The sequence below is a fragment of the Blennius ocellaris genome, assembly GCF_963422515.1.
Source record: "Blennius ocellaris genome assembly, chromosome: 18".
Lineage (NCBI taxonomy): Eukaryota > Metazoa > Chordata > Actinopteri > Blenniiformes > Blenniidae > Blennius > Blennius ocellaris.
Window position 1 is genome coordinate 17440640 of NC_137667.1, and position 10841 is coordinate 17451480.

Consider the following 10841-nt stretch of genomic DNA (forward strand, 5'->3'; position numbering starts at 1 on the left):
TTATCATGTAAACAAGCAACTTTTCTGGAACGACGACACAATAAACAAAGCGTTTTATTTACTTGAAGCACCGCTGTGTAGACGGGGAGGCCCTCAGTGCTCCGGAGGCTTGTGCAGACGACTCCGGTTCCCTGGCCTTTTCCCGCGGGACGTGGGACGACGCTCTCTGCAGGACGCCAGGAATAGGCTGTCTTCATGTCTACTGGTGCTGCCATGTGAATAAAGGGGAAAAAAAAGAAAAAGAAAGACAATTAGGGGCTTATTAGTGTCTCGGAGAGATGTTCCTCACAGGGCGTCCGCTCGCCGGCTTGGCCCCGGCCCCGAGTCGCTGCCATGGCTCAAAACAGTCAGGGGCATTGTCTCACCTAATTACGCTGAAAACCAGAGGCCCCCTTTTTTCTGTGTTGCCACCGCCATGCCTGTCCGCTTCCCTTCTCCTGCCTCGTCCCTGTCCACTGTGGAAGTGTGCTAATTAGACGAGAAATGGGCCCAAGTAATTATGTCAACTCTTGTTAAGGGCAGCCACAATGAGGAAAAATTATTTTGTCAAGGAAAGTTTTGGTGTTGGGTGGGTGGGGGTGGGGGGACAGGGGGGGGGGGGGGGGGGGGGGGCTCCTCGCTCCCACGTTTCCCAGAGTATTTTCCTCATTACGCCAATAACACATCTGCACATGCAACAGGGGAATGCGGCACACTCTGCAAGTCAGAGTCCCCGGCAAACTTCAGAGCATAAATAGATGCACTCATACAGAAATGGAGACTATAGAATGGCAATAGCATGAAGTTATTGCCCTAATTAATGCTTTGTGCCGGCGCAGTAAACTGTTGAATCACCGGTGCCACATTGTTCGGACTGTGAGAGCTTTTTGTCTCCGCGGCCTAATAGGATGTTTTGATCAACGGCTGTTTGGTGACCCAGCTCCTCTTTCTTAAAACGCCGAGCTCTGGGAAACGGCAATTAGCTAGATTAGAAGAGCCATTTCTGGAGGCCTCAAACAAAGACAAAGATAGATCAGACAGAGAACAGCTGAGCACGGTTCACAATCTCTGCCACAACAAGAGTGACCCAGACTGAATTCATTTCACATGAATACATTAGCGTTCAAGTTTGATGAAGGTCTGTAATGACTTTGTGGTGTTAGGTTGAGATTAAATGTCATAGGGTTGTATTCCAGAGTATGTCTTATTGCAGTGGTGATGAGTTACACACAGTAAACAAAACAAACTGTGGCTGTTTGTCCAAACAGAAGACAAGGCGTGTTCAGGATTTAGATGATTGGAGCATTTTAATTCAGTGTTAACAGACTAATGTCTTTTAAAAGATTGTAGAATCTGTTTTTCCATCGAGCTTTTCCTCACAAACCTCCCCCCCCAAAATTGGAATCTTTGTAACTGTGATCATCAGATGCTGTTTGATTTGATGGTTTCCTGTATCACATGACACATGCATCATATCATTGAAAAATATATCATTTACACACTCGCATAAACATAACATTTAAATGTACTAAAGGTGACGGGTAATTAAAAAGAATTAGGAAAACATATTTGACCTTTTGAAATACTCTAATATATTTTAGATTTCCATGACTTAAAAGCCAAAACAGTTATTAATAAATCAAACATTATTCCATTTGGGAAAAACAAATTTTGATAATCTCTTTTATTTTTCAAATAATGTCATTGCATTAAACTGCAATATATTTCAGTATTGACAAATGTGTCATTTAAGGCGAGTTTATTTGCATGGCACAATTCAAAGTGCTTTGCAAAGGCAAAGAAATACATATAGATGCATTAAAATCTTAAAAAATTTAAAAATATATCAAGAAAATAAAAGACAAAAAGCAATCAAAACAAGAGAATAAAGAATTTAAAATGAGGCTAATAAAAATACAAAAACATTTTCAGATTACAGATTAAATCCCTCTGTAGATTAAAACTATAGGGTATTATTGGGGGAGACGAATTAACTATTAGAACTTACACTTTTAAATATATATATATTTTTAATGAGATGTTTTGATTATTTGATCAACAAATTCTGCTGAAATGTTTTGTTTTTACAAGGAAAAGATGTGTGTGTGTGTGTGTGTGTGTGTGTGTGTGTGTGTGTGTGTGTGTGTGTGTGTGTGTGTGTGTGTGTGTGTGTGCGTGTGTGTGTGTGCGTTTAAACCTCATTAGCATGGCTGTTGGTATGGCATTGATCTCTTCATTCAGCCCTAATGAAACGTCTAATAGCTTCTCACGAGAGGCTGGAGGTAATTTGAATTGAACTTTATTTTTCTCATCGGATTTCATTTTTTTATTTTTTTTATTTTTTTTATTTCAACCCATTGATTTACGAAGCTCATAACCTTTGGTGGAACCAATTATTGGCACGACATTGTTTAGGCGTCGTCCCCCCCCCCCAAAAAAAAAAAACTTCCCCTATTGAATCCATCCTCTTATTTTTTTTCTTTTTTTTCCTTGCTCTCGAGGCCTTTTGTCTCGCGGACGGAGACGCAAAACGTGACGCGCGCGACCGACAAAAGAGCCAATAATTGACACGATCGGGTTGATGCCACGTCTCCTGATCATATCAAGCCCCTCGGTGTGTGGCGGGCTCCGACCGGCTGCCCGGAGGGTGTCGAGTCCATCCCAGAGGGACCACCTCTTTTATTTATTTATTCATCGCCACATGTCCACCACTTCGTAACGTCGCGTCTCGCGGCCCTCCACGCACGCGGCGCGTCCACTCATCTCCATAAAAAAAAAAAAAAAAAAAGTCTCTCTCTCCCCCTTTGCGTCGCGATCGCTCCAGATGTCCAAAAAGCGTGCCTCAAATTATCTCGATAATTAAATAATAGCTGATTAGAGAAGTGTGAAGAAAAGGAGGAGGAAAAAAGAAGAAGAAGAAGAAGAAGAGGGGAAATGAGAGTATTTTTTTTCTTCTTTACTCCCACTCTTCATTTCACAATCCAGTGGCTCTGAATTTGAGCTGGGGTTTATTCTGCGAGAACTGAAGGGAAGCTGCACATGATTTCCCCTGACATCCCGAATCTCTTTTTCCGTTTGCTCTCACTTTTCAAAATCGGATTAACCCTCAGAAACATTGTGTAACCTTTCAGTCTGTGTCAGGTTTTGTTTTTTGCTTTTTTTTAAATTTAGTTGTATTTCAGACCTCAAGCTCTTAAAAAAAACAAACAACAAAAAAAAAAAAGACACTTGAACGTCAGGAGGTAAATAAATCTGTTGCTCCACCAATGCCCTGGCGTTTGGTCCCCTCTTTGTCTGGTACTTAATTGCCACCCTGGTGTGCCCTAAATACCCCGATCTGGGACATTGTACTCTTTATCGTGTGGCCCGTCAAAGAATGATAATAATAATAATCCAAAAAAAAAAAAGAAGAAGCTTAATAACCTATCAACAGATGCGCAGACTGCCGCCAAAGACAAAACGTTTAGTGTGTAAACCTAATTAGAATATGCAAATGAGCCCGTGTGAGTTATGGTGGGGACGTTGGGGACGGAGCTGAAGTAACGGATCAATCAGTTCACAGGCCGGATGAACACGATCTGAACTGACGAATGGACTGAGAGAAGTTGTGACATTATGCGTTTCTGGGGCGAACGGCTTCACGTGCGCTTTTCTTGTGCGTAAAAAAAAAAAAAATCACAATTATAAACACGAATTTGAACCATTTGATGTATTTATTATGCTTTGTTTAATTAATTGGGCCTAATGAGTACTTATTGGCGTGAATTGCATTTTAAATTCAACAAATTAAGTGTGTATTCGATACAGCGTCGCGTTTTACGCGAACGATACTTAAATAGTATTAATGGAAGGAAAATAGCTACTACTGAACTACGTCATTAAAAAGTCACAGGGGTGTTTTATCCGCAGGTGAAACACACGTCCACTCTTGAATATTGGTTTGTTGGCGCCACAGAAAGTTATTGCAACTTGCAACCGTGGACTTGTTTTTATTTTTTTACGCAGAATGCGCATTAAGGGCGCAATCGAGAATCGACCCAGTGTCTTTTAAACCCCGAGACTTAATCCAAAGCAGCAGCAGGCAGAAAAGCGAAATGTTTGGGTGCATTTCGATCTGGTTTTCCTCGAGCTGAGGGGATTTATCCACCGGATTAGATCTGGTCGGAGTCTGTTCGACAAAAAAAAAAAAAAAAACAGTTGGAGTGAAAGTTCCATCTCCTTTCACCATCTAAGATCCGAACCTGATTTTAGAAGTTCGGTTGCATATCTGAGACTTCGACCTCTTCTCATCTTTACTAAATGAATACCTTCAAGCTCCAATTAAAACAATTGCAGTCAAATCTATCTGCAAACATGAACACGTGTTATAAAGATGAATTGACACGCAGAGGCGCGTCGCTGATGATCAACATTGTGGGAAAATTTGAAAAAAAAAAAATTCATTAAATTCATTAACTGTCTCTCAAAGCGAATGATTCGGTGTTTCTGTCGCATCTAATGGTCGCTAATCGGCTTTATCCTCGTTGACGAAGCTTCACGGCGCTGTCACCAACAAACTTGAGCGTGCGGTCTCTCCCGCGCTCTGATTGGCTGCCGCGTGGATGCCTGTTGCATAAAACCAGGCCGCGGCTCCGGAGGGGAGCGTCACACCGGCTTGAAAAGTCTCCCCGCGACCACCATGACCGGGAAGGATGGACTTGTGCTCTCGGACACGGAGAACAACCGGAAGCCCTCCACGCAGACCGCCGTGAACCACGCGGGGCCCCTGCAGCCCCCCGCGGTGTGGAAGATGGCCCCCGCCGTGCAGCGACGCACGGGCTTCGGCATCCAGGAGCTGCTCGGCCTCAACAAGGAGCCGCCGGCGGCGCCCCGGCGGCCGCTGGAGGCTCTGCCGCACCGGGCGCACGTCCTGGCCGCCCGGTCGGCCCTGGGCCACGGCGGGCTCGGCGTCAGCATGGGTTTACTGGGACCCGAGGGAATACACTCGTTTTACAGCCAGCCGGCGTTCCTGGAGGTGCTGTCCGAGGCGCAGAGCGTGCACCTGCAGCCGCTGCACCGGGCCGCGCACATGGACGCGCAGATGGACGCGCAGCACTCGGCCAGCTCCGGTGAGCGCGCGCCCCGAAGCGACTCTGGTCATCTTCCCGCTAGAGAGAACGTTAAACCACATTTGTTCTATCATCAGTCAGAATTTGGAATTTGTGCCTATTTTTTTATTTTATTTTATTTTATATCTATTGTTATTTTTAATCTCGTGCGTCAAAATGAGCGTCGACCGAAAAATGCTTTATTTCTAAAGTAAAATTCACCACAAGAACAATATGCTTGTTGTTGTTGTTGTTTTTGTTTGATTTGTTTGTTTTATCTCATGGTGAAATTTATATTTTAAAAAAAGGCCTTCACGAGGCCTTGGCATTTGTTTTTGTCCATCGTGTCTGAAATTCAAAACGAATTTGCTCCATTTGAATATACATAAAAACACGTTGATTTGTTTACATTACGTTTTTCTGGACTAAATGGTGATCTTCAGGGTTTCAAAGGTGATCGTTGTTGTCCCCCTCACAGATTCTGATGATTTGAGCTCCTCCGGTGATCAGAAATTTTCGAAATCCTCGTTGAGTCAGAGCAAAAAAAGAAAGAAGAGACGACACAGGTAAACACCCCCCCCCCCCCCCCCCCTAAAAAAACCCAACAAGATTATTATTGAAGGATATGATTTTTGGAAACATTTAGAGTCGTGGTATCCATATCGGAACATGTTGGGCCTTTTGTGATTGTGTTAGATTTATTTTCTTAAATTACATCTGATGTTGAAAAACAATATGAATCATTTTGTAATATATTTTTTAAAACAATTCTGAGCTATTAATTTTTTTTTCATTCGTGCATACACCTGCCATTTCTGTATGTGCTTATTTCACTTAGTTGTAAATAAAAAAAAACGTGTTTAACAGCATCCAATTTAATACAGTCCAATTTAAAGACAAATAGTTGGAATATTGTAGCTCATCTAAATAATAAACAATAGTAATTTCTACACGTTTACACGTTGAAAGGAAACATTGAATTAAGATTTAATTTGACAAAATATAAAAACCGATTCACATTAGAGATTATACCATTTTAAAAAGTGATTGTGTAGAATTAATATGAAATTATAAGAGCCTTTATACATTTGTTCTTAAGTTCTAAATTAAAAAAATAATAATGTGTGTCTTATTTTATCATCAGAACCATTTTCACGTCGTATCAGCTGGAGGAGCTGGAGAAAGCCTTTAACGAAGCTCACTACCCAGACGTGTATGCCCGGGAAATGCTCTCTATGAAGACGGAGCTGCCGGAGGACAGAATACAGGTGAGGATGAACAAATAGTCCTTTTAGTTATCATCTTACATTGCAAAGTCCAGATAAAATCGTCTATTCCCTGTAGTTTTTTTGGGGTGGGGGCAGCGTCGGCTTGAACTGACATCCTCATGATTGTCCAAAGCGGCTTCGAGGCGCACAGACGAGACATTTCGTCTTCCTCGCTCCGCAAACAGCCAATCCAGCCTCGCCGGTAATTAGTTAACAGTGGAGGAGTCGTCGCGGTTCTTCCCCGGGAGAGGCGGGCCGCGGCCACCCGCTGTAACGATAACTACATAGGAATTAATTAGCAGAGGTCAGCGGCGGAGCGGAGGGCTGCTCCAACCTGCTAGGAGCATTTTAATTTCCCGTGATATTTGAGCGCCTGTCTCCGAATCGACCAGGCCTGGAAATTAACTTATTTTTCAATCAGCCTCTTTGCCCCCAGTCCCCAGTCTCTCCTCCCCCCCCCTTCCCCTCCCCCCCTTCCCCTCCCCACCCCTGCCAGGAAGAAGACGCATACACACCAGGACACACACCTCCATGCACACTCACACTGTTGCTGTCAGAAAGCATGATTGCTCATCTGGGGCCCATCTTTTTTATGAGATGGAGGTTATCGCCACATCTACCTGAATGGCTTTCCGGGCCCCGGCTTTCATCGTTTTTAATTCCAAGTTCTCGCGCGCGCGCGCGCGCGCGCACACACACACACACACACACACACACACACACACACACACACACACACACACACACACACACACACACACACACACACTGCACCTTACAACCTCATTCTTCCTCCTCGGCAATTTTAAGATGCTCATTTTTGCCCCCCCCCCCAACCCTCCTCACCCCCATTCTCCTCATCCATATTCACAGACGTGCTGAGACTATTACAAGGTCTGGCTTGGTGGCAATCAATTTATGCACTTGAGGAGCCACAAGCCGAACAACACACCGGCACGCGCGCACACACACTCTCACACACACACACACACGCGCGCACACACAGTGACAGAAGTGATACGAGATAATATATTGTACAGATGAGCAGGGAATGAAATATTTAACTGAATTTCGGGTCTTGTGTTGCCGAGTTGTTTGGATGATGAGTCTGTGTTGGAACGCTGGAAATGGATGTGCGCAAGCAAACCGTCAAATCTCAGTGAAAGAAGCGATGGAAATGAGCCCCTGCAGTCAGTCCTCCTCAAAAGCAGATGGTATTAATCCTCTAAATATTTATACCCTAATCTGCAAAATGGAAGATTTCTGAATTCAGACGGCACAGACTGTGGATCAGAGCTATAAAAAAAAAGAGGGGGAAAAAAGCACTAACTGTGCAGTTTTATGATAAATATAGATGGCTCTATGGCTCTATGAGTCAGTGAAGCTCCTCCTTAATGGACAAACACCTTGCATGAAACCAAACTCAAATACCCCCCCCCCCCAAAAAAAAAAATAAAAATGAGGAATATAAGTCGTGACTTTAGAATGAATAACAATGTATTTACCCCTCCTTTGCCCAGGTGTGGTTTCAAAACCGTCGAGCCAAGTGGAGGAAAAGGGAGAAGTGTTGGGGTCGCAGCAGCGTGATGGCGGAGTACGGCCTGTACGGCGCCATGGTCCGCCACTCCATCCCCCTGCCCGAGTCCATCCTCAAGTCCGCCAAGGAGGGCATCACCGACTCCTACGCCCCCTGGTTACTGGGTGAGTCGCAGCTCAGTGGATCCAAACCTTAAACATTCACTTCAACATTCCAGTATAATGTCTTTTTATTGAATTCTTACTTAACTATAGTTTCCCGGGAGGAGGTGAAATAAAGCCATGTTCCGACTCCAACCCGTGTTTTAGCCCCACAAATTCTGGGTTCAAAAAAAGTTACATTTCTCAATACGCAGTTCAGTTCGGACGACTTTAGTTCTCCCACAAGGGGCAATTCATTCATTCATAGCGTCCCAGTGAACTTTCACTCATATGGTCAGTCAAAAAAACAAAACAAAAAAAACAGAAAAACCCAAAACAATCTGTCAGGGAAACTATTAAAGCGTGTGACAGAGGGAGGTGTCAGAACATTGTAGGGGATAGAGCAAGATAAAAGCAGATATGATCAAAGATAAAACAAGACAATACAAAATATATTTAAAAAACAAACAAACAAACAATATAGGACAATATATAAAGTCATCTTGATAAAATAATTTAAAATGAAAGGGAATTATAGAGTTTGAGTACAGTACAATGTATATATATGAAAAAAAAGTAATATATTACTACAAAAGTCCACGACCCACTGCCCCCTCCTGCAGACTGTGTTTGAGGTTTGAGCTCAAGCTTTAGTCATGGTGGCAGAAAGTGTCACATCCGGAGCCAATAAAAGTACCGGCGTGTCAATAAAAAGGTTCCTGTCAATACAGTGATAATCCCACTTCATCAGGCCAGATCAGAGCAAATCCCCCCCCCCCCCCCCCCCATCACCTCGTGTCAATTGATTAGTTTAGAGCCTTTAAATCAATGAGGAGACTTATAATTGAATGAGAGCTCTTATTTCCCAGTGCACTCCTCTTCCCTCTTCAAGCCTGTCACATTGTGCTCGAATGTCATAAAAACACCTCATGTAATCCTAATCCCAACGCCAACAAGTGACACTAATAACCCATTTTTGACCCAGGTATGCACAAGAAGTCCGTTGAAAGTACACACACCCCTCCAGGAAAACCCTGCCGCCTCACACCTCCTCCTCCCCCTCTGCCGCCGCCGCCGCCGCCAGCAGCAGCACCGGAGAAAACGACGGACAAAGTGACGATGGAGGACGACGCGCAGAGACAGAGCCAAGACTCGGCGTCGGCGTTTTCTAAAGAGGAACTGAGGGAGAACAGTATCGCGGCGCTGCGGGCGAAGGCGCAGGAGCACAGCGCCAAGATGCTCGGGACGGTTTCCGAGAGGACACACGGTCAGAAAGAGGAGGCCGGGGACCAGGCGACGGAGGTGGAGACGACGGAGGTGGAGAACAGCAGCCGAGGGCGGGACGGAGGGACGGCTGAAGGAGTGCGGAGTAAATAAACAGTTAACGTGGGCTCATATTAAAGGAGTTCCCTGGCTTCTTTAACGCCGCCGATGATCTTATCTGTGCCGCAAAACTGCATTTTTTTTGGTTGGCGAGACGAGAGATATCCATTCCCCTGGTGTTTCTAACAGATTGGTCCCACCTGGAGCTCCGGCAGAACACACAAACACATTGATTCTCTGTGACACGGCAGCTTTTTACTCACTAGAAATAAGAAACCTTTCAGGACGGATAATTGCAGCAGCGGGACACGATGGCACAAAAAAGGTCTTTATTGAAAGCTTGACTTGTTCACAACAAGACACCCAGGTGTCGCTCTGAGGCTTCTGCCATTCAGTAAAATACAATCCCCTCTCATATGGACATAAGTTTGTTATTTTCTCTTGTTGAAATAAATGTTCTGTACATATTGAAATTGTTCAATAGTGAACTATGATGTATATTAAACATGTTATCTGTTTGTCTCTGTATAAATGTCACTGTAGTCGAATTAAAAGTCACTGATATCTAAAATGTCTTCCCATTGCTTTGTCTTCCATTAAGATCTACTGAAATACTAAATACTGCCCATAGACAGACCTGAAAGCCAAAACCACACATCCGTATGTGCTTGGAAATAGATCAAGTGAAAGACATGTGAATTGAGCCATTTTGAAACAGGGAGGCTGTTAATCATTATCTGTTTTGCACCTGAAACAACAGTGTCTCACCGAGCTTTAAACTGCGGAGCAATAAAACCTATAAAAATGTACAACAGCTTAAAATATAACGTCAGTAAGATGTGTTTTCTTTGTCTGTTTTGCACCTCCTCTGTAAAACCAAGGGGGGGAAAAAACAATAGAGCCACTGAGATAGATAAATATTAACTACCATTGACATTGTAATGCCCTGAAACTGTGATGCACAGGAGTGCAATTCACCTCTATTGCTATATTTCCTCTTCTCCAGTCTGAATTCTCCTTCTCGTTATTGTTAACCTCCTTGATGTCTGGAACACGGGTCCCAACAATCACTAGTGAAACTGACTGCAATCTCAACATAAAGCCAATTTTTTTTGAAAGAAACCTTCTGGTGGAAAATACAGTGAAATGTCCAAAACACTTCTTTATATTAACTGCTGCATTCTGCCTTGAAGCTTTGTTGTTCTGATCATCATCCCACATGCTCCTCTCTAGTCTATTTTATAGATTATGTTTTTAAGGATTTTGCTCTGACTATGTATTTATATATGAATCGCTCTCTGACATGCTATGAAACACTAAATGATTACAAGAATGTATAGTTATATATAAAAATTATATCATGTATAGTTGTATAAGTCTTCATGTACTAAACGTTTTGGTTTTTGAATCGGTCACTATGACAGTGATGAAAGAAGATTCAGTAATGAAAAGTATAATTTTTTTTTCAACAAATAACACTTGACTGATTCCTTTCTATCATTTTTAT

At 43.3% G+C, this 10841-nt stretch overlaps 1 protein-coding gene across 1 annotated transcript; it reads left to right on the plus strand.

Annotated features, from left to right (window-relative positions):
- Window positions 1-4657: 4657 nt before the first annotated feature.
- Window positions 4658-9388, plus strand: LOC308143570 (visual system homeobox 2-like; the record flags this gene model as incomplete). Its single annotated transcript, XM_080514431.1, has 5 exons — window positions 4658-5087; window positions 5545-5632; window positions 6211-6334; window positions 7855-8035; window positions 8997-9388. The coding sequence occupies 5 exons, from the start codon at window positions 4658-4660 to the stop codon at window positions 9386-9388; spliced, it is 1215 nt and encodes a 404-aa protein (XP_080370557.1).
- Window positions 9389-10841: the final 1453 nt, after the last annotated feature.